Here is a 23,117-nt window from a genome sequence, read left to right on the forward strand (position 1 = left end):
ATTGGACCTCCTGTGCTACAGGGGTTCCAGAAAAGGAAGTCTGTTTACCTGTAGTGGGATCTCCTCGATGGCTTTCTTCTCCCACTTGCAGTAAAAGCTGGCAGAGCTTTTCTTCTAAGCTGTTTCCCTCTACCCATATTTCTAAATATGTTGCACTTTCTTCACAGGCATGTCGACTTCTCCCCCCTTCCCCCGCCCCAATCTTTTGGAAAGGGAATAAAAGCAGAGGTGGGACATCTAGGGCTTTGCCATCCCGTGCTCTGGGTGTGGAATGCTGCTGTACCTGTCCCTTCTGGCTCAGGGAAGTATCTTCTTGCCCACAAGAGTTTCTGTGGGGAAAGGTTTTGAATCCTCTGATGCTTCCACTTTTTTGTTTAGACCATGTGCCCAGAAGCCTGGCCCCATCTTTCTGTAATAGTGAACCTGGGCCATTGAAGAGTAAGGTGGCTCCACTGGACACAAGAGGATGGAATCAGTAGGCAGGGGCTTTTTAATAGCCTTTAGGGAAGAAAATGAAATTATTTCATCTTTGGACTTTTAAATACTATTGGAATGATTTTTTTTTTCTTCTTTTCTAAACAGGGAAAATAATGTTATAAAACATCTTTTTTGTTATTTGTTTGCATCCCTCCCCCAGTTTTAAAAATGCAAAAAAAAAAAACTACATTTTTTGTATAAAAACACGTAAAAGATTAAAAAAACAAACAAGTTGCCCTAGTCTTTTGTGTGAAAGAAGAGAATAGAGACACTGGAATGGAGTAAGAGACAACTGAGACCAATTTTTATCCTTTTACTGAGGAGGAAAAAAATATTTAATATTTTTGTTGTATAAGGAATAGCGCCTAAGGCAGGTACTTATACTCCTGACCTCAGCCCCACACACTCCCGTTTTAATAAAGCTATAGGACAGAGCAGAGTTGGAATTGAAAAGAAAGGCAGGGTAGGAGACACAACAGGGAAACTGAAGGGAGCAGGGGGATGCAGAAAGAATGACAGCCACATGTGTGCCACACACCTTTTAGCCCCTGCAGCACATCAGAATGACACCAACCAAGTCTCTGCACCAGCGAGTGACTCTGCCACGGAGGCGCAGGAGAAGACGTTCAGTACTAAGGGAGCGACAACAAAGAAAACTCTGGGCCACAGCCGCAGTTGGGCAATCCAGAGGGAAGAGAGGGAGTACCAGATGTCACTACTTGTGTCACACAAGCTAGAAAAACCCTACCTCTCCCGTTGTGGAGGCACACCTACGTCCCACCCACTTCCTTACCTTACCATACTGTCTACTCCTCTTGGAGAACTGAGGCCCTGGCTAGATCCTCCACTCCAGGATAAGGCTGAGCAGCCCTAGCTCTCTAGACTGCCTCTTTTAAAGATTAGGGTAGGTGAGAAAAGTGAGACCTGTACTGATTTTAAAAAAGAAGGTAGAACCAGAGAAAATGTCACAGCTGCCGCCATGTAGCACCAGCAACCAATTCTTGCACTTTTCTTCCCTGTCTCAGAAGATTTAAGTAATTGGAACAGCTCTTTCTTCCCTGTAAAGTCTGCTGGTACCAGGTTATAACCTGGACAGTGGAGAGTGTCTGCCTTAGGCTCGTTTGTGCAAGAGGGCCACCTTAGGTCTCCTTGAGGACGTTTATCTTGGCGCAGATCTTGAGGGCAGGGCCCAACTTGATGTTCATGGCACTCATAAGATGTTCCTCTTTAAGTAATAAAAGGGCCTGTCCATCAATCTCCTGGGAACGAAACTCCTCTGCAATCTCTTGGCAGCCTAGAAGGAAATGGTGGGAATACACATGAGAAACTATGTGGTGGCACAAGAGGATCGGAGGGGGAAACTCGAGATGAAAAAATGGAGACCCAGCAGTGGTTAATCCCAAAGTACTCATCCTAAATTCAGGAATATAAAAGTCTGAGATGGGAAGCTTTGGAAGTAAAATGAAATCAGAGAAACTTGCTATGTAAAAAAGCCAAGAGGAAAGAAGAACAAAGGTGTTCAGTCACAGAAGTAACTTCATTCAAATAGCTTGAGGGAGAAAAGGGAAGGAGCAAGACCGTATGTTTTCTTTCACAGTAGCAAAAAAATCAAAGTTCAGAGCCTTTCTGGCATCTTTAAGGGCTGAGAATTCAGACAAACAGCAAAAAGGGTAATGTGATTTTCTTTTCTGAAGAAAACCATCCTTTTTGTCAAGAATAGCTTATAAACAGTCCTGCCTGTAAGAGTGTTGGATAACGATGGCCCCTACTTTCCTAATCCCTTTAGTGGAAACAGTCTTTCATCTATGTCTGGTATCACAAAATCACATATAAAAAACATACTTTATCCAAAAATTATTGGTAAGAAATAGTGAAAATCAAATATCGCAAGATTGCTGACAGAGGACAATCAGCCCAAAAGGAAATTAAGAAACCAGGCTGTGGGCAAGTAACCTGGGTAAATATGAAGAATAGAGCCTTTGTCATAACCATACTTAAGCACCTACTGCTTAAAAGTTCTGTTCCCTATCACAAAGGCCCATGTGGGATGATCTAAAGAAAAGTAAACCTGTATGTGATCTGGGTTCTACTGGATAGGCCCTCAATACCTTGTAGAGAAGCAATAAACTCATACACCTCTTCTACACTCCAACGGCTGGGATTGCTGGACAGGAACACAGGGTTGATGCCATGTAATTCCGGCGTTGGTGGCGCTGTATTGGGGTTCCCCAGGTCACGTTCTCCATGCCCAGTTCGCACAGATAAAGGCCCAGGAGATGTTGGAGAGAGTGCTTCATCGTAACTGGAATTATCTGAACCCCGGCTAGAGTCCTCTTGACCCTACAGAGAACAACACAAAGCAGGTCATGAATGAGTGTCGGAAGGTTTCTTTCCCTCACCCCTTCCCAGTCAACTGGGTTCGGGTTAATACTAGGCGTAAAGGAGAAACTAGTATTACAGTGAAGAAACTGTACTTTGCAAGTGTCTGGAGTCACTAGTCCACTCTCAAGTAACTTTCAAGTATAAACTATCACTTTCTTGATTCTCCCCTTCTTCCAACAATCGTAATCTAGATTTTGTCAAATGTAATGATTAATGGACACATGAACCAGTAATCAGGTGAGAAGAGACAAGGAGTCAGGATCTCTTGGAATTTGGAGTAATGCCATCAATACAAAACTCAGAGTTCTGGTCTCATACTCTTTTACCGGGGCAAAGGAACTGCCCCGTAGGGAAAGAGGAAGGAAAAAGGACCATTTTAAAAGTAGCTGGCTCTGCAACAGACGCTCACCCGGTGGCGCTTGCCCTGGATTTTGGCACGGGCAATGTCAGAGGAGCTACGGCGGGGTCCGCGCCGACGAACACGAGCGTAGTTGGCTTCTTGGAACTCTTTCATTTTTTTCCTCTTCAGCCGGAACTGGTGACTACAGCTCACATTATACCTACGGGTCGGAGCATATATGGGATGTCAGCAGTGCCGGAGAAGACCACCTGGCTAGCCTTCACTACGTGGGAACTGGTATTTTAAGAACCAACTTGGGGAAGAACAAGAAAGCAAAGAAGACAGGAAACATCAGCCGTGAGGTGATCCTAGGGATGGGGCCCACTATTAGATGGAGAAACTGATGCTGAAGGTGAGGAAGGGAGGGTGGGTGCCATGGTACCTCTTAGCACAGGTCATTGAGCAGAACCTCTTGGAGCCTCGAAACTGCTCAGCAGGAGCATACTTTCCGCAGTACTCACACTTCAGGAGATTTGCCTTCTTATCTAGCTCTGGAAAACAAGGCATCCCTGGAGACTTGTCACTGGGACTGCTGCCGCTCAGGCCATCATTAGGCCCACAGCTGACTCTAATTACTCTCAGGGTTTGCCCCCCAAGACCTACACAACCTAATTCAGAATCCCTCAAACATAAAGCTCAAAACCCAAAACCATAAAGACACGTCCCTCAAGAACAGCATGGTCTTCCTGACTTAAACCAGCCTAGTTTCCATTTTCGATGACTAACTTTATCCCAATTCATACTCTCAGACTGCAGACAAGACTGCAATTCAGAATAGGAGAGAGGAACTAATTACTAACTAGAAAGATACAGGATCCCTCTCCCAGTAAAAGTTTACAAAAGCAGTGGGAGAGGGGCGCCTGGGTGGCTCAGTCGTTAAGCGTCTGCCTTCGGCTCAGGTCCTGATCCCAGGGTCCTGGGATCGAGGCCCACATCGGGCTCCCTGCTCCACGGGAAGCCTGCTTCTCCTTCTCCCACTCCCCCTGCTTGTGTTCCCTCTCTCGCTGTGTCTCTCTCTGTCAAATAAATAAAATCTTAAAAAAAAAAAAAACAGTGGGAGAAATGTAAACAAGAGACCTTAATATAGATTATAAAACCTCGAATAAGGAGAAATGGAAATTAAGAAATATACTATTTTAGATCATCTTTTGAAAAATACACCCTTACAGTAAACAAGTAAATAAAATTCAGGTTGGCTTGATAAAATTACCCTAATCCGACAGGGAACTCCTTTTGCGTGATTCCACACATTCTGATATTTAATACAGTTCCTGTGTGTGGATGGACTTTGTATACCTCCCACTTTAAATAATTGCCATTTTACACTGAGTCCTCAAACAAATCTCCCTGAGTCTCCTTCCCCAGATGGGTCTCTAAATAAATACTTACCAGCAGATGGGCTGTCCCCTCCCAAGGGGGCCCCTGACTGATTCTCATTCAGCCCTGTCGGGAGGCCAGTCTGTAGTGGCTTCTCAGACTCTTTCAGTAACTGAGAACAACCCACCTGTGCCAGAAAAAGTTTACAGTTAGGTTAGCCTAGTCCCTTTCTGCTTCTCTATATAACTTTCCCCAGTGTTTCTCACCGCCATGCCTTTGCCTGGTTCTCGGAGTTAATGGCCAAGTCTGGTTTAGAGAAACATTTTTCAACATGGCAATCAAGAGGCCCTAACTGGCTCTTTTCAGATGAACCACTGGAAAACAGGTTCCTACCTTGGCTGTCTAGCTTGTCCTTTTCCTTCCGAAGTTACAGATACCTGTTGTTCTAGCCCTAGTTCTACAACTCCTGGTATCCAGAAAAGTCCCTTAACTTCTCCACCACAAATCCCTTCATTGTAATACAGCCTAGTTTGCGTAACTAAACATTCAGCTTCTTCCTTCTCTTCCCAACACTTTCATTTGCTGGTCTACACATATTCTTTCCTTTACCCCTTCCCTTCCTTCTTTACAATTAACCATACAAACAATAGAACTGAACCATTCTCTAATAATTAAATGGTTCTGAGACTTGATTTTAGTGGACTTTGGAAAGATAATAATCAGACCAAGTCCCCACTTGAAAGTCCCACCTTATGGCCCTGCCCTCACCGGGAAAGGCTCTGCTCCTTCCTGGATAACGAAGCCTTCAATGATGTGGGTGAGAATCTGGGGCTTCACGATGGCCTGTGGAGGTTTTGAGTCACCCGTTTGTCTGGACACCATGGCTAGTGTAGGAGGGGGTGCGGATGGGGCAGGAGCCAAGGCTACTAGCTCACTGCTTGGAGTATTAGCATTCACACCAGTCACTGGTTCAGCTTTCTCTGGAATAGATTAAGGAACAGATAGGGGATGACGTAACTGATCCATCTATTAGCCAAGCCAGTCTGATCTTCCACAATCATACATGTTCACCTTTGAATATTCACCCTGGAGTCCCTGTTTTTGGATCTACCCATTCGTCCACGAAGTTCAGGCCCATCTTCTACGGAACCAGATGTAGCTCTGAGCTCACTCAGAACAGGTCTCTAATCTCTGCACTCCAATAGGACTGCAGAAGTCAGTTACTTACCTCCAAGACTGCTCTTCTCCTCCATGGCCTTTGGGCTCTCGGCTACTGGAGATGCCTTGGCAGAAAGCATTGAACCCAACGTGGAGACATCGTCTCTCTCCTCCTCAGACTCTGCCTTGCGTTTGACAGCCAGTGTCTGGGGTTTGCTCTATAAGGTGAGGAATAGGAAAGAAACCAAGATTTATGAGTGAAGGATAATAAGGAACCTCAATGACTCCCATACTGTCAGTGAAAATGTTCTTAGTTCCAGATTTCCCAATTTGTGTATCTTCCCACAGTACACTAAAATTCCCGGTCATTCCCAAGAAGCGTATCTTCTATGTCAGGACAAAAGAAACTGTCACATTTAGTCCTGACCTACACCTCGGGATCCTGGATTCATTATGGCCCCACTGAGAACCACTATTTTTATAAAGACCAATTTAAGTGATTAAGGCTATCTTGATCTAACTTTGTATAGATCCAAAAACCCAGAATGATTTCAGTAGCAAATTTAAGAGTATGAAGTACAGATTATTATATACATTAATGTCTCCTACAAAAGTAACAAATAAATACCAGTATCTTAACCTTCCATCAATGTCTTACAAAAGCAGCACATAGCAGTTTAAGTTTTACAGTTTGTAACAAATAGTTGTCATAGACAAAACAATGCAATGATTAACAGAGCAACTGGTGCAATACCATATTCATGCGCGTGCGCGCACACACACACCACATACATACACACTCACTCACACATATTATGTATCTGTCATGGACTAAATGTTTGTGGTTCCCTCCCCCTCCCAACCCCTAAGTCCTAACCCCAGTATTTGGAGATGGGGCTTCTAAGGAAGTAATAAAGGTAAGATGATAAATAGCATCTCAACCTTCCCAACTCTTTACTCCCCTCCCAAGTTAAGCTCTGTATGGGTCCACTGAGCCCCAGGTCCATTCAAGGGTGACCGTGCCCTCAAAACCATCAGACCTCACTCACCGGCAGGTGCACGGACTGCATGTAGAAGGCAGCAGGTACCTGGGCCACAGCAGGTGAGGAGGTCGTAGCCCCAGCCTTCACCACATGTGCTGTCCCTTGCACGGGAGCCAGGCTCATCCCAGAGGCCAACGTCGGGGGGCACTCTTGCAGCGCCCCGGGAGCCTGGGATGAAGGTGGTGAGGAGGCCAAGTGGGCCTGCCCAGGCTGCACCGTATTGGGCATCCCCCGGGACGTAGGTACGGCAGCCGCCAGCTGTGCCAACCCCAGAGCCTGCGCCTGGGCCGTCCCCGGCTGCCGGGTGCCCACGACTTGCACAGGGATGTGGGGCGGTGGTTGCTGGGCAGCTGACATCTTCGCGGCACCTAGCTGAGGAGGCTTGATGGGTGCTACAGGTGGCTTGGACTGGATGGGGATAGGTGGCTTGGGGGTTGGGTCAGGCGGGAGGGACAAGGGTGAAGACTGAAGCATGGGTTGAACCACCAGGGTCTGGGCTTGTTGCGGGGACTGGGAAGGCGGGACCTGCTGTGTAGGCGGGCCCTGCGGCGGCTGAGGGGCAGGGAGGGGGGTGGCCGGTGGCGGCGGGGGCGGCGGCGGGGGCGGCGGGGGCGGCGGGGGCTGCTGCTGCTGCTGCTGGGCCAGCTGGAGGTGCGTGGCCGTGTGCAGGAGCTGGGACTGCCGGTGCTGGAACTGCTGCTGGTGGTGGATGGCAATCTGCTGCTGGATGACCACCTGCTTCTGCTGGAGGTGGATCTGCTGCTGCTGCTGAATCAGGGAGTGGGGCTGGATCTGCGTGTAGGTGGCTACAGCAACAAGCCCAGGACGGAACAAAGAAGAGCGGGAAATAATCATTAACATTACAAATTAAAAGTGAAATCACCTTTCCAAGGCGTACCGAGCGTTGGTATCACACAGGGAATGGCAACGTAACTGGGAAGGACCCGGGACATCGCTTCATTCATACTCTTCCCTCTGAGTCAGACATGACCAACTCTCTCTCTCTACAATGAAGGACCTCAAGGGAAGAAGTCCCTTGCGCGGTCATTTCACGGTCCTCAGTAATTTCTTGCAGCCATCTAACTTTTATTTTCTTTGCTATACTAAATCCTGTCCATTTGATCCAGCAAAGGAGAAGGGCTGGCCCATCGCCCGTATGATTAGACTTGAGTTCTTCAAGGGCTGAGTCCCTGCTTTCTACATTTGTACATCCCCAGAAGCCAGCCCAGTGCCCGGCACATGAGAAAGACGTAATGGTCACTGAGAGAATAAACGTCCACAGAGGTAAAGATTCCAACAGCTTCCCGTGGATGCCTCGGTTCTTCAGACTCATCAGGTTAGGTCACCACCTAGTAGAAGTCTCAAGAGCCAGCTGCTGCAGGTCCGGCCTTTACCCAGTTTCCTCCGCGGCAGGCGGCGCCGACAATCTCCCCCACTCGCGACTCTCCCAGATTGCCCAGGGAGCATGTAGGAGATGGAAGCACTTCGGAAACCGAATGCTACGGTACGTAAATACTAGGTAGGAGGAGTATAGCCGATGATGAACTCATAACTTTTTGTAAGTAAATCATCCAAATACAGCAACAACTAAAGTGCTAGAAACAAGGCAGGGAAAAATAAACATTACCAAGTAAGGTGCACACATCTAACTATACCTAACCACATCTAAAAGCAACTATAAACCATTGGGGTTATTCTTTTTTTATCCTTATTATCGATCCAGATGATCACAAGTTCACTATATTAAACCGTGGCTCGGGCACCTGGGTGGCTCAGCTGTTAAGCGTCTGCCTTCAGCTCAGGTCATGATCCCAGGGTCCTGGGATGGAGCCCCACATTGGGCTCCCTGCTCCGCGGGAAGCCTGCTTCTCCCTCTCCCACTCCCCCTGCTTGTGTTCCCTCTCTCGCTGTGTCTCTCTCTGTCAAATAAAATCTTTCAAAACAAAACAAAACAAAAACCCGTGGCTCTATTTGCTAGTCCTAAGTGCTCTAAGGCACTTACACCATCTCTGCTCTACCCTGGCCCAACAAATCATCATTAAACAGAGTGAGGAGGGGCACTTGGGTGGCTCAGTCGGTTAAGCATCTGCCTTCGGCTCAGGTCATGATCCCAGCCGGGAGCCTGCTTTTCCCTCTCCCTCTGCCCCCCCGCTGCTTGTGATCTCTTCCCCCCCCCACCCCCCGCTTGTGATCTCTCTCTCGCTCTCTGTCAAATAAATAAAATCTTTTAAAAAATAAAATAAAATAAATAGAGTGAAGAGAGAAGTCATCCCTTAAGCTAAATCGTAAGCTCCATGAGGACAAGGAATCTGTTTTTCAAAGATGCATCCCTAACACCTCCTACAACACAGCAGGCAATTCAGTTGAGAACTAGGTAAATGAATGGGTGGGATGGGTAAACTGACAAACTCAGGGCCAAGAAGAGGGGGACAAAGCAATCTGTAAACTGACTGCTGCCTGGTGGAAACAGAGATCTACCTCTGTTACCTGTCCTCTCTCCCTGGACTAATATGATCAAGGCTGATGTGATTTTCTTTCCTTCCACTACTCCAGGACCAAGAGAAGCAGGAAAAATGGCAAAGCAATGTACTCTGAAGATTTCAAACAAGTTCTGAGAGAATAATGACCTTGGGAGAGGTGACAGCTTACCTGAGCTAATAAGGGTCTGGCTGGGAGCAGGTGTAGCTGTCCGTGTCAGGTTCATGCCCACATTCTGCTGACCAGGCCCATCTGCTTCTGCCTTCTTGGCCGCTGCACTTTCTGCTTCTGTCTGGCTTCCCTGACTCACAGTCACTGTTTGGGCTGCAGGCAAGGGCTGCACCACTCCTGTGCCCTTCCTGGGACAGCTCCCACCCCCACCCATTCCTGAGGAAGGCAACTGACCCAAGCCCCCAGGTGCCTGGCCACCTCCGCCTGGCCCCACGGATCCGGGGATGCTACTCCCACTGCCTGCACCAGCTTGACTGAGGTTGAGGGACTGGCCCGAGGCCCCAGAGGAAGCCTGAGCCACAGCAAGGGCCTGGCTAGAGGCCTGGGAGAGGCTAGAGACAGGGGAGGCTCCAGGAGGAATGGCCTTCTGAGTAGAGCCTTGCATCTGGGGTCCTTGGGCTGAGGCCTGTTGGTTCCTCACTGCCAAATTCTGCACCTGAAAGATAAGAAGAAAAAGATATATTGAGAAAAGGGGAACAGGGGGCATGAAGGTCAAAGACTTCTGTGACTGATTCAGGAGCAGTGAAGACAGAAATTAATAAAATACAATGACATGCACTTAGATATTCCCCAGCCCCCCCCTCAAACTTTGTCCCCCCACCTTTACAATTACATACATTAAAGTCCGTCCAGTCACCCAGGGAGGGACTCTTGAATCCTATTTGATTTTCAGTCTCCTTCATTCACTATCAAATCTATCAGCAAGTTTGCTCATTTATTCCTTCGAAATGTGTCAGATTTTCCCTTTCTTCTCCATTCGTTCATTCATTCAACACTGACCAAATAACCTACTATGTTTCAGGTACTACACTGGATACTGGAAATGCAAAGACGAAAGACACTGTCCCTGCCCTTAATGAGTACTTTCTACCGGAACAGACAGACAAGAAAATCAACGATAGCCCTATTATACTCTATGCAGAGATCTGCGCAAAGTGCCATGGGAGCAGAGGAGGAAGACACACTCAGACCGGGGAGATTAGGGAAGACTTCCTAAAACAGTCTTTTGTTCCATCTGAGACTCCATGGGTGAGAGCAAAAGTGAAGTTTGAAGACATAGGTAACAATATTTGGAAGACCATCGAGCCCAGAAAGAGGATAGCATTTTTGGAAATTATGAATATTTCACTACGTTTGGGGTGAGATGGAGGGAGTGGAAAGAAATGAAGCTAGGAAGACAGGCTGAGGCCGGGGAGGATCCTGCCAGATCAGGAAGGGCTTGGTGCATTCAAATGAGGAGAGTCTGAACTTTAGTTCGGGAACAGAAAGTTTATCCATCTTCCCCACTGTTCTATTTCCAGCACCTAACACAGTGCCTGACATAGGAAGTACCCCAGAATATGAAGAGAGGACTGATGAGCACTTCACTGATGACAGGAAGCCACTGAAGAATATTAATCAGAATAAACATAATCAACTCTACAGCTGAAACCATTCTCTTAAACATTGCTGACAGAAGTGTAAATCAGTACAACCGCTTTGGCAAATGGTTTGGCATCTTATCCTCAAGCTGAACATTCACACACCCCCTAATCCAGGAATTCTACAGGAGATACTCTTGCTATATACAACAGGAGGCATGTGTGAGAAAGTTCACAGCAGCACTATTCATAGTTAACGAAAGTCTGGAAGCAACCCAAATGGCCATTATCAGAAGAGAAGATGAATGAACTACAGTATATTCACACGGTTCGATACTACATAGAAATTAATAAAATACAATGACATGCAATAATATGGATGGATCTTGACAATAAGCTATTAAGAAAGTATTCCCCCCAAATTACACACAGCACAAAGACCTTATAAACTTAAATACAAATACATACACACACACACACACACACACACACACACACACACAATATAGAACATATGGTATCTGGAATTTACTTCTAAATAATCCACAGGTGGAGGAAAGTGGCCTGGATAGAAAGGCAATGTGTTGATAAATGTTGCAGCTGGCTGGCAGGTGCATAGGGATTCATATTTTTTTCTATTTTTGCCTAAGTTTGAAATATTCCATAATAAAAAGTACTTTTTAAAAATATGTAAACACGATAAAACTATATAAAAAGGGACACAGGGAAGGATGAACCTAGGAATCAGAGTGATTGTTACCATGGGTAGGGGCAGGCAGTGGGTGGAACTGGGGATTGCTTATTACATCATTAAAACATAGTAGTAACTAAGAGTGGGCCATGAATGGACCATTGCTGACAGGATGTCACAAACCAAGGATTATGATTTATCAAATTCGGTATACCAGAAGTACCATTTAAACTAATGTTAGGAACAACAGGTATTTTCTTATTTAAAAAACTTATTCTGATAGTAATATGGAAGATGCTTAGAGGTAGACAAGGCTGAAGTCAAGAGACCAATTAGAAAACCAGTACAGTAATGCAGGTGAAAAATACAAAGACGCTGAGTTCAGGCAAGCAGTAAAGAGGTGAGAGCTTCTGAGAGAGATTTACAAGATTATCAGGATGGGGTGCTGGGGCACTTAATGTGATCAGGCAATTATATAGTTTGTTTCTAATCAGCTTTCCACAATGACTATTTAAAACTTTCCTGGTCTCCCGATATACCTCAGAACCACCTGCTCTTCCCCCTCTCCCTCATCACCCCTGCAGACAATAAAACCATCATATGAGCACACTGCAGCAGTTCCATCACCAAATCTATACATGCCCCTCACAAACCCCCACCACTTCCTTCTCCCTGCTCTCCCTTCTATCCTCTCTCCTATCAAGTCCTTCTCCACACTCAGGGCCGCAGCCCTCCTTGTACTATCAATTCCTTCCTGTATCTTCAACCTTTCCGCTAAAGGCGCCCTCCCATCACGCCTGAACCCCATTTCCCCAACTCCAGCTTCATCCTCCTTTCATTACTAAACTGGTAATAATTGTTTACATTCACTGCATCTATTCTCACTATCCAGCCATTCCTCAAATGATACTAGTTTGGCTTCAATCCCCCAAACTCCACTGAAATGGTTCTCCGTCCATATTAGTAATTCTATCTTGTCTCTCTGCTGCGTTTGACAGAGGACTCCCTGCCAGTTCTAACATTCTGCTCCCTTGTCTTCATGATATCACATAATCCAGATTTTCCCGTTTTTCCATCACTCTTTCCTACTCCCCTCTGCCAGTTCATCAGCCTCTACTTGACCTTGAACTATTTTCTAAACAGTCCTAACCCTCAGGGCTCCATCTTAATATAAAGGCTTTTCTCTTGTCAATCCATACCTTTCCCTAAGCAATGCCAATGCTCTCTTTCCTTTTATTACTATCGTAATAAAAGGACACATAGATGATAATTACATTATCATCTACATGTGTATTACATTATCATCTACATGATAATTACATTATCATCTATGTGTCTACTACTCTTGAATGTTTATCTCCAACTCAGACCTTCCCTCTAAGCTCAAGCACCAGATATATAAAACAGCTGACCTTGTGACCCACTGACTCACAAGCACGTCTAAGACAGAGGTATCCAAAAGTTAACTTCACCCTAGATCCACTTCTCCAACATTCTCCATCTCCTAAGTAGCACTAACCTCTGCCTCACCACTGTCACATCTCGTCTCTGGCACTTCCCTCAACTGAATCAGTTTTCCTCTTTCAAAGATCTTCTAAATTTTTCTCAAATCTATTCATTTCTGTCCATCTCCGTTGTTACTACCTAACCCAAACACCATCTTTCCCCGAAACTGTTGTTCTCACTAGATTCACACTCACACCAATTCCATTTATTCTCCCTAGAGGAGCCAACATAGTCTTTAAACAAAAAAAAATGAACAAGCCTTGAACCTGTCCCGGTCACTTCCAAACTGAAAATCCTCCCATAGTATCCCAACACCCTTTGCATAAAGCCCAAAATCCTAAACACTGTTCCCAACGCCCTGCAAGATGAAGTTTCTCCTACTTCCCCAGTACCATCTCCATCCCCCTTTGCCAAACTCCAAGCACACAGGTTTTCTTTCAATTCCTCAAATATATAAAGCTTCTTCCCTCCTCTTTGGATCCAAGGGGTATTTGGACATAAGGTTTCCCTGCCTTCACCACTCTCCTTCCATGTCTTCACCGGGCACCCAATTTAAATGTCACCTCCTCGGGACAGTCTTCTTGACTTTCACCCTGATCCCAAGGCTGAATCAGGTCTCTTTCTGTGTTTTCAGAGCACTCTGTACTTTCTAATGAAGCAATTATTAAACCATTCAGGTGATTCTTTGTGTAATGTCTGGTGCCTCAATGATTTTTATCTCTAACTCATTTAATCCTCAACACACCCCAAAGTAGGTATTTAACAAAAGCTATTTTATACACGAAGAAACTGGCAAAAAGATGTTAGGCCATTTGCTAGGTCACACAGTAAGTCATGGACTTGGAATCTGACGAACTACAAGAGTCACATTTGCAGCCACTACTCTGTCCCTCCACATATTGACACTCAAATATCTGATGAATAAAGAGATGGATAAATGAAAGAACTGGATATGAAACCAGTCTCAACCTCATCCTCTGATCCCACTGCTGTTACCATAGTCTAAAACGAAGGTCTTACCCTAGTAACTAAATGACCCCCAAGAATCTCTTACTAGGTTCCTTAACTTCTCTTTCTTCTCCAGGCACATGTTCCTAGATGATTCTTTCCAAAGTATTTTCCTTATCCTATTAAACTGCTGTGCAATAGCCAGCCATGACCCCTGCTACCTACGAAGTTACTTGGCTTTCAGACTTCTCCCTGACAATGACCTTTTCTACCATCAGGTGTGTTGTCTCCACTTTATCCACTCATCCCCAACTCAGTCACATATGAATCAAGCCTTTACACACACTGTTCTCTCTCCAGTTTTCTTCTAACTCCGAATCAAATCCTACCGATCCTTCAAGAATCTGCTCAAGAATCCCAAAAGTCCTAAGCAGGAATACAGCCAACTCTTCTCTAAACTCATGTGTCACTCCAAGTTAGTACCATTTACTTTGTACCTCTTTGGGCTCTAAGATCTTTGAAGACTTGACTTGTCTTTCCTTTCAAGCTTCCCCAAGTTTCTAGTATATATCTGAGCACATCAGTAGAAAGAGCTCAACCTCAATATTTACTTGCTAACTGATAAACTAAAAGAATGAAAAAAGTTATTATGAGATCCCAATTTGTATTAAATCCATAAGAAGCAAAAACTTCAAGCTCTAAATATATGTACATGTTTGGGGGTAAGGCATGGGAAGCAACGGTGAAGAAGACTTTCCTGGGCACATATCAAGGAGAAAGACTACTGAGAGTTGGCAGCCACAGTAACTCATAAAGAGAAGGAATCAAACATTCTTCCAGTAACAGCCAGGTGGGCTTCACGTCTACCTAACTGCAGAATTCCCTCAATCACCCCTTACTTTAAGAGAGCACTGCAAAGGAAGAGAATTAAGACCTCCTGAATAAACAGCCATGGAGGGCTGAAAGAATACAAGGAAATCTGCCCTGGGTTGAGAATAAGCCTTCCCAGATATATAGGGCTGTTTTCAGTCAACTCTGCTTCCCTTCCTAACTCAAATAACTCACAAGTTACAAGGGATTCGAGTGCTATGGAAATTAAGAAAAGGGGAGAAAAAATAAGAATCCTGAGAAGTCGTAATGGGGTTGCAGGGTGGGCCCTGGTCTACAGTGGTTCCCTTCATCCTCCCCAGTGCCCATCCACAGGTCAAGTGGTTGCCACTGACCTGATCTGCATCTGTATGAACTCCCGGAGACTGAGCAGATGGCACCTCCTGCTGGACCGCAGCCACTGCCCCGTTAGGCATCAGGATGAGTTGGGAGGCTAGAGGCACATTCCGGCCCAGGGTCCGGTTTACCTGCAATAGGTTTCCCAGCTGTGGCTGGCAAGGAGAGGAGGAAGAGGAAGAGCAAAGGAAAGAGAACAAGAGGAGAAAAAGAAAGACAGAAGAAATGGAAGGGAAGGACCACAAGACAAAATAAACAGAAGATACGAAACTGCTAAGCCCTGCCCCTTTCCACACCAACCCAGGTGACCCTTATTCTCCATATGCGATGAATCATCCAGAAGGAAACCTAGAATGTATATAAAACTATAGATTGATATCAAAGAGTCAAACATCAAAGAAGTTGAGACAATGAGGATTTTAGAACAAGGATTTATGTATAGTAAGTAGACAGGCTAAGAGATAACACTTAGAATTTGGGTACTCAAGCCACAGGTTTAAAGATTAGATTCTATGTGACACTACTTCAGTCAAATATTAAGGCGAACACCTTCTCACTTAGGATCTCAATGCAATCTGCAGGCTACCTGTGAATCCTGAGCATCACTTCTAGAGGTAAGTAAGGCCTAGAAAGTAGATCAGCATATCTTAACGTATCTGGGCAACCATGGTTAAATCAAACAGCTTTCACTCAAGTCTGTGGCAGGGGCATAACAATTACGCCCCTAGAACAATGGTGGTTGTGTTTGTGGCTTACCCGTAGATACATCTGGGCCTGGGACTGGTTCAGAGGTGGGGAGGTGGTGTTCCCCAGTAGCACAGATTGGGTCAGAGTGGTAGCACTGGGAGAGCTCACACTCTGGGATCGGCTGATGAGCTGGGCGGCCGACGTAGTGGCCAGGTTGATCTGTGTGGTACAGAAAGGAACAGAACTAAGGACTTAGGAGACGTAAAAAGAAATGCAACATCACCGACAAATGCAGAGGGACACAGTGAAGAACAGAATATCTAATTTTCTTTCTTTCTTTTTTTTTTTTTTTTTAAGAACAGACTATCTTATTTTCAGAGTCAGGGGGAAATGAATAATACCTTCCTGACCATAACTGTCATCCTGGCTACTGGAGGGTAGTACCAAAGTAAAGAAACTAGTCCCTAACCACTAACAGTACCAGTTGAGAGGGAAAAGGAACAAAATGGAGCAGACTTCACTCTTCGTTAAAGGGTCCAGAGATCAGGGCGCCTGGGTGGCTCAGTCATTAAGCGTCTGCCTTCAGCTTAGGTCATGATCCCAGGGTCCTGGGATTGGGCCCCGCATCGGGCTCCCTGCTCAGCGGGGAGTCTGCTTCTCCCTCTCCCATTCCCCCTGCTTGTGTTCCCTCTCTCGCTGTCTCTGTCAAATAAATAAATAAAATCTTTAAAAAAAAAAAAAAGGGGGGGTCCAGAGATCAGTCCCATCCCTTTGTCATCTCCTCTTCTTCCCTAGGATTTTCTTCCTCCTTTCTTAGACCTCCTCACTGAGACCCCTATATAGATTCCAGTCAGTTGTTTCCCTTTTACTAAGACTCTCTACATAAGAGCAATAATCACCATTGATGGCTCAATTCACAAAGTCCTTCCACCCAGAGACAAAGACCCAGGGAAGGAAGCCTCTCGGTGGGGAGCCGCAGTACTCACTGAGGCCTGGGTGGTGGTAGTCTGCTGCTGTGCTGTGCTGGTGTTTGGGGAGCTGGCTTGCCGACTGGCAGCAATCGTGGCCTGTTAGAGGGGAAAGGAAACAAGAGCAGAGACAACGAAGGAAAAGACTGAATCTTCTAATCACAGGCACAAAATGTAACAGAGATTTCAGATAAAAACCCAGAGACTCTACTACAGAGCAAGGATAAGTATATTCACTAAACCCAAAACTCTCACCTTACCTCCTACGCCAAGCTAGTAACTCCCACATAACCCCCCTGGGGCAATCGGGTAATCTGCCCTCCTCCTCCTCCCACTTTCTTTTAGGTGGAAGAAGAACCTTTGACCAGTTCATATTATGAGTCACTCATAAGTCTAGCCCAGGGCTGTCCAAAACAAATATAATGCAAGCCACATGAACAATTTTCTAGTACGCACATTTTTTAAAAAGTGAAAAAAAGAGGGGCGCCTGGGTGGCTCAGTCGGTTAAGCGTCTGCCTTCGGCTCAGGTCATGATCCCAGGGTCCTGGGATCGAGCCCCGCACTGGGGCTCCCTGCTTGGTGGGGAGTCTGCTTCTCCCTCTCCCTCTGCCCTCCCCGCCAGCTCATGCTCACTCTCTCTTGCTCTCTTTATCTCAAATAAATAAATAAAATCTTAAAAAATAAAAATAAAAAGTGAAAAGAAACAGGAGAAACAAACCTTATTTTATTTAAGCCAATGCATCTCATTTCAACATATAACCAATAAAAACAAAATGCTGAGATATTTTACATTTTTTTCAATACTAAGTCTTTGAAATCCAAAATTTTACTATACATCTCAATTTGGACTAGCCACATTTTAAGTGCTCAATAGCTACACGTGACTAGTGGCCGCCATATTGGACAGTGTAGTCCTAGAACATAGACATTCTACCTCCCAGTTCCTACTGCAACCCCAAAAACTAAGACCCCTTCGTCCTCCTACGGGAGGACAGGAGGTAGACCAGACTATGTTTCTAGCCTGACTGGCAGGAGGAGTGGAGGAGGCATTATGCCCCGACCCACCGGTAGTGCCTACCCCCTCCCTCTTGGGCCAGCTGGCTGCTGACCTCTCACCTGCTGGACCGCAGCCAGGCTATGCAGCTGGGCATTGCTGAGCTGCTGCTGGAGCATGAACTGGTGGAAATACTGAGCTGCATTGGGCTGACGCTGCAGTGCCTGCAGAGCCTAAGAGGAAAAAGAGAGGGTCAACCCACTTAGAATGAATCACTCCTAATTCCTATTCTATGCAAATGACTGTGATCTGGTGAAAGGGAAACTGGGAAAGAGAGAAACAAAGGAAGATGGGGAGCGTGGCTAAGTCAACATCTGATTTGTCCATTTTTATATTAGAACTAGTAAGTTCACAGAGTCTTCAAAAAGTGGAGAAACAATTAATTCTGTTCTTGAATATAAAGAAAAGTAAAGCAATGTAACTCACATAAACTCTTAATTCCCCCAATGGAATGTGGAGATACATGACACAGCAAGGAAAAGAACTGGACTAGCCAAGTTGAAAATAAATCAGACATTGAATAATATAAAGAGAAGGGGCGCCAGGCTGGCTCAGTCAGTAGAGCATGCGACTCTTGGTTTCGGGGCTGTGAGTTCAAGTCCCAGACCGGGCATAGAGCTTACTTAAAAAAAATAAAAATAGGGGCACCTGGGTGGCTTAGTCAGTTAAGCATCCAATTATTGATCTCAGCTCAGGTCCATGGTTTCAGGGTCATGAGTTCAAGCCCGATGCTGGGCTCCAGTATAGAGCCTACTTAAAAATAAATAGATAGGGACGCCTGGGTGGCTCAGTCGGTTGGATGTCTGCCTTCGGTTCAGGTCATGATCCCATGATCAAGTCCCACATAGGGCTCCCTGCTCAGTGGGGAGCCTGCTTCTCCCCCTGCTTGTGCACTCCCTCTCTCTCTGACAAATAGATAAATAAAATCTTTAAAATAAATAAATAAATAAATAAATAAATGGATGGATGGATGGATAGAAGAAAAAAATTAAAGACCATATCCTAGGGACACAAAAGACCATGTTCTAGGGACACAAAAGACCATGTTCTTGGGACAGAGCCCCAAGTGGTTGAAAATGATGAAAAATAGAGTAAAGAGTGGCTTGTGAAAGATTCTATCGGTAAAATTTTCAAATAACTGGCATATTCAAATATTTACAGTAGATGTTTATAAAGATGATACTGCAGTTTTAGTGTCACCTTTAGGATATTACTGTATTCTTATTCTTTAATAATTAGAACTATTCTTATGATGTGCATAGTTATTCTAGCAACCAAGATATTTTGAGTAAAATACCCCATTCCCAAGATTTTTTTAAAGCATGGAATTTACTATTTGTCTAAAAATAAAACTCCAAAGAGTTTCATACTTCCATTACTCAGGGCGATTTGTAAGAGAGACCAAAGATTAAAAATCTGACAATCCATGAAGAGAAACGGTTAGTTTAGTTAGAATCTAGCTACATGAACTGAATGGTATAAAAAAACCCCATGATTTGCTGACTGAATCTCATTCTGTTTGCTTGCTTGAACTGTTGTAAACTCCTAAGATTCTCAGAGCTTGAAGGGACATTAGTCATCACCTAATCCATCTCCCCCAGTTTGCCGGAAAGGAACTAAGAGCAATTATCTTCCAGCACCTGTGCCCACCCAAAGCCAATACTCACAGATCACAGCCCCTCAGAGTTGAGCCTCACCTGCACCGCCTGCCGTTCATACAGTGACATCTGAGCTATCTGGGGCCGAGAGCTGCCCCCAGAGCTGGAGCTCCCATTGGTGGAGTTGGAGTTCTGCTCACTCTCCGTCTCCATGATAGTGGTCCAGGGTCCCCAAAGCCGGTGCTCTGACTCAAGACCTAGATGGAAGTTAGCAAAGGATTAAAATTCACACCTAATCTCAAACTATTATTTATGTTATCATTCAAGTTATCTAAGACTCTTCCTCTTCTTTCCATTAGCCATGACTCCTTGGGCTTAACTACCAAATCTGCAATACACACAACCATATGTTTCCCATACCATCTTTTGAAACTATGCAATGTCTCAAAAGAAACCTTTACATATTCCCTCATGACTGTCTATTAAATACCAAATGGCTAGAATTTAAGACTCATAATACTAAGGCTACCTTACATTCCCATAACATTTTTAATAGTTTAAAATAGTCCCACTTAAAAGTTCCTGTTTTCTCACTTTTATCTGCACCTGCAACATCATTACCAGCATCACCTTAACATTTACCATTTACTGAGAAGTCACCAGGTGCCTCCTCTCGCTGCCTTAAGCTCTTCATCTCCATTACCTCTCACAGTGCTTTAATATGATTATCCCCATCTTGTAATTGTAGAAATGAGGTTTTCTGAGGTTAAAGAAGTTTTCCTAGTATCAAGTCTCTTTACATTAACACATGCTGCTTCCTCAAACCAAAAAAAAAAAAAAAAAAATCTGTGATTAAGGCAGCGTCATTTGGTTTGAGTATTCACTGTCCTCATTTTATGGAGGAGGGGCTCAAGATACAGATATGTTAAATGTATCATGGAAAGTCATAAATCTAGAGGTAGAGGGACGCCTGGCTGGCTCCGTGGGAAGAGCGTGCAACTCTTGATCTTGGGGTCATGAGTTCAAGCCCCACGATGGGTGTAGAGATTACTTAAATAAAACTTTAAAACAAAACAAAACAAAAAACTAGGAGGTAGAAGAGCTATACAAATAGCTGCCTGGTTCCAGCTCAGGCTACTAATAAACACACCTTGGGCACATCACTTTCCCTGCTGGCACCTCAGTTTCCCCATTTGCAGAAAAGCCTTCACAACTGAATATAATATATCATTTTAACAAATGACTACCAGGTATTAAACATATTAAATACACAGCAATGAAAATCTTCAAGAAAATAAAGCTCAACTTTTTAGCTCATTTTAGTAACCAGAATTTACCCTCTGGGGTCTACACTAAAATTTGCAAAAAGACATGAAGACATTGCTAAGAACCAAGCAGAGACAGGAGAAGAGAAGCAAGAAGAAATATGCCTCCAAACAACAATAAGGGGTTTTGTTCATTCTTTTTTTTTCCTCTTTTGTTAGGCCTAGACACCATATTCTCTACTTTGGAGGCATGGGGCCACTAGAAATACTAGGTCAGCAAAGCACTATTCGGTTTAGGGATGTAAACATCAAACCAGAATTTCTGCTAAGGCCTGTCAACAGTTTTATTAAAATGGATTTATCATAATGATTACATCCAAAACAAAGTAAATAAAATCAAACCGCTTGGCCTTGGAAACAGAGTTGGGGAGATTTCTTATTCTGTTCCCAGTATCATTGGATGGCATCATTATCCCCCAAGTACTCAACCCATCTCTTCAGTTTTGTTTAGGTATAGCAAACGTCACTGCAAACATGGATATAACCTAAGAAGTACACAGAAGAAATCATATCAGCTTCAACTCTAGTTATCTTCTCCCACATCTTTTGCCACAATATCAAAGCACTAAACAGATACAGACCCATGAATCCTCATTATCAGCATGTGAAGAAAAAAAGTGGGTAAGGATTAGAGGCAGCAAGGCATAGTTGTATAGATCAATGGATTTAGTTCACTGGACTCAGAGGCATGAGACCCCTTTACTAGTTAGAGGAGACATTAACTCCTATATTCATAGGTGAAAATGCTAAAAACTGTAGGACCCCACATCTCCCCCAAAATGGAAGTCGTAGTGGTATTTTTTTTTTTTTCAGATTGTGAAATGAAAATAGAGATGGAAAGGTACTGGCTTAAGTAATAAAATCAGGAGAAACTGACATCAAAACCAGGATTCCTGGATCCCAGGCACATACTATTCATTTGTGATCAATGTTGGGACTGCAAAATTAAACACAGAAAATGAAAACAACAAAAAGTTTGGGAGGCACAGTGCATTTAAATTTTCAGAATTATGCCAGAAGAGAAAGTGCGAGAAGCTGACCCACAGAGGTGCCCACAATAGCTAAACTATGGTCACCCTGAAAGGGAGTATTTGAGTGTGTATGGGTTGGATTGGGTTGGGTAAGGAGCACAGACCTCTGGAAGGGAACTAGAAAAAGATAGTGAAGTGGACCTGAGACTAGGTCCACTGAGCCAAAAGTTGGAGGAAATAAATTGTCCTAAACCTAAAACTCTGTCTTGTAGAAAGTATGGGACATAGAAGGGCGGCAGGGGAAATGGGGGGGGGGGGAGGTAAGACTGTGCCAAAGAAATGGAAGTGATCTGGAGAACAGGGATAGTAAGCGCCCAGGGGTCCTTGTTGTATACAGAACCTTGATGAAAATGAGGTTCCAAAGAGGAATCAAAAACACCGGGGGAAGGGGGCAGATAGAGTGGAGCCAGGAGTGAACTGACCCAAGTGAGCAGGGAAATGTGCTTACTGATAGCCGGGAGACAAGCAGGAGAGAGACCGACAGAAGTCAAGGAATTGGAGACCGAGGGACCAAGCGGACCATAAAAAGCAGGGAGATTACCAGACAGCATGCTTGGATGGGAGGACCAAAGTCAGAGAAGGAAAAATGAATGAGAAAATGAGCAGTCAGAAGCAACTAGGGTGACGGACAGACGGCATTCAGCGCAGCGAAATGAATAGCAAGAAGACTTGGACAGACAGAGCCGAAGGACCGCAGAGCTAAGCGCTAGAGGTAGGCAGGGAAAGAAACTGGGGGAGGTACCTGGGGCGTTACACAGACGGAGGTGGCTGAAGAAACATCCCCGCGCAGCCAAGCCCCCAGAGGTCCTGCCCCTCCCCAGCCCGCGGCCGCCCGGTTACCTTCGCGCCTGGCTCTGCACTCAAGTGCTCCCGGGGGGCGTCCACCTCATGTGCCGGGGTCCCCAGTCGCCGGGCTGGGCGGGGGGCTCGCTCGGCCTCCGCGGCGGGCTCCCCTCGCCTCCTCCCCTTCCTGGAGGGGCGGGGGCGCCGAGGGCGGGGTGGGAGGTTCCCGGCGCGGCCGCGGCTCCCCGCCCCTCCCGCCGCTCCGGGTGCGGGCCCGGCCGCGGCTCTGCCAGGCCTCCGGGGCTCGCTCCGGGCCTGTCACTTCCTGCCGGGCCGAGAGGGTGGGGGCTGCAGGCCGGGGGCTGCGGGCCGGGCTGGAGGAGGGGGCTGGCGGGGAGGTGCTTCCGGGGCAGCCGGACCCCTCCCCCGTCCCTCCCCTCCCCTCGGCGCCCTCC

The 23,117-nt window shown here is 45.5% G+C and overlaps 1 protein-coding gene across 5 annotated transcripts; it reads right to left on the reverse strand.

The window, feature by feature from the left end:
• Positions 1-412: 412 nt before the first annotated feature.
• On the reverse strand, positions 413-22,855 carry PHC1 (polyhomeotic homolog 1). Of its 5 annotated transcripts, none has more exons than XM_073878006.1 (15): positions 22,720-22,855; positions 19,623-19,780; positions 17,988-18,098; positions 16,890-16,970; positions 15,973-16,122; positions 15,216-15,371; positions 9,427-9,922; positions 6,784-7,583; positions 5,805-5,952; positions 5,345-5,556; positions 4,649-4,763; positions 3,642-3,768; positions 3,269-3,419; positions 2,586-2,817; positions 413-1,771 (listed from the first exon to the last, which is right to left on the reverse strand). In XM_073878006.1, exons 2-15 carry the CDS (start codon positions 19,734-19,736, stop codon positions 1,617-1,619), a joined length of 3,048 nt encoding a protein of 1,015 aa, XP_073734107.1. In that variant the 5' UTR covers positions 19,737-19,780; positions 22,720-22,855; the 3' UTR covers positions 413-1,616. The 5 variants fall into 5 exon arrangements, with proteins under 5 accessions (XP_073734107.1, XP_073734106.1, XP_025735428.2 ...); XM_073878005.1 differs by lacking the exon at positions 22,720-22,855 and adding an exon at positions 21,430-21,447; XM_025879643.2 differs by lacking the exon at positions 22,720-22,855 and adding an exon at positions 20,166-20,283 and having other exon boundaries at positions 3,642-3,750; positions 15,216-15,347.
• Positions 22,856-23,117: the final 262 nt, after the last annotated feature.

This window comes from Callorhinus ursinus, unplaced genomic scaffold, assembly GCF_003265705.2.
Source record: "Callorhinus ursinus isolate GAN/ISIS: 27379988/994484 unplaced genomic scaffold, GSC_fseal_2.0 scaffold27, whole genome shotgun sequence".
In the NCBI taxonomy this organism is placed as follows: domain Eukaryota; kingdom Metazoa; phylum Chordata; class Mammalia; order Carnivora; family Otariidae; genus Callorhinus; species Callorhinus ursinus.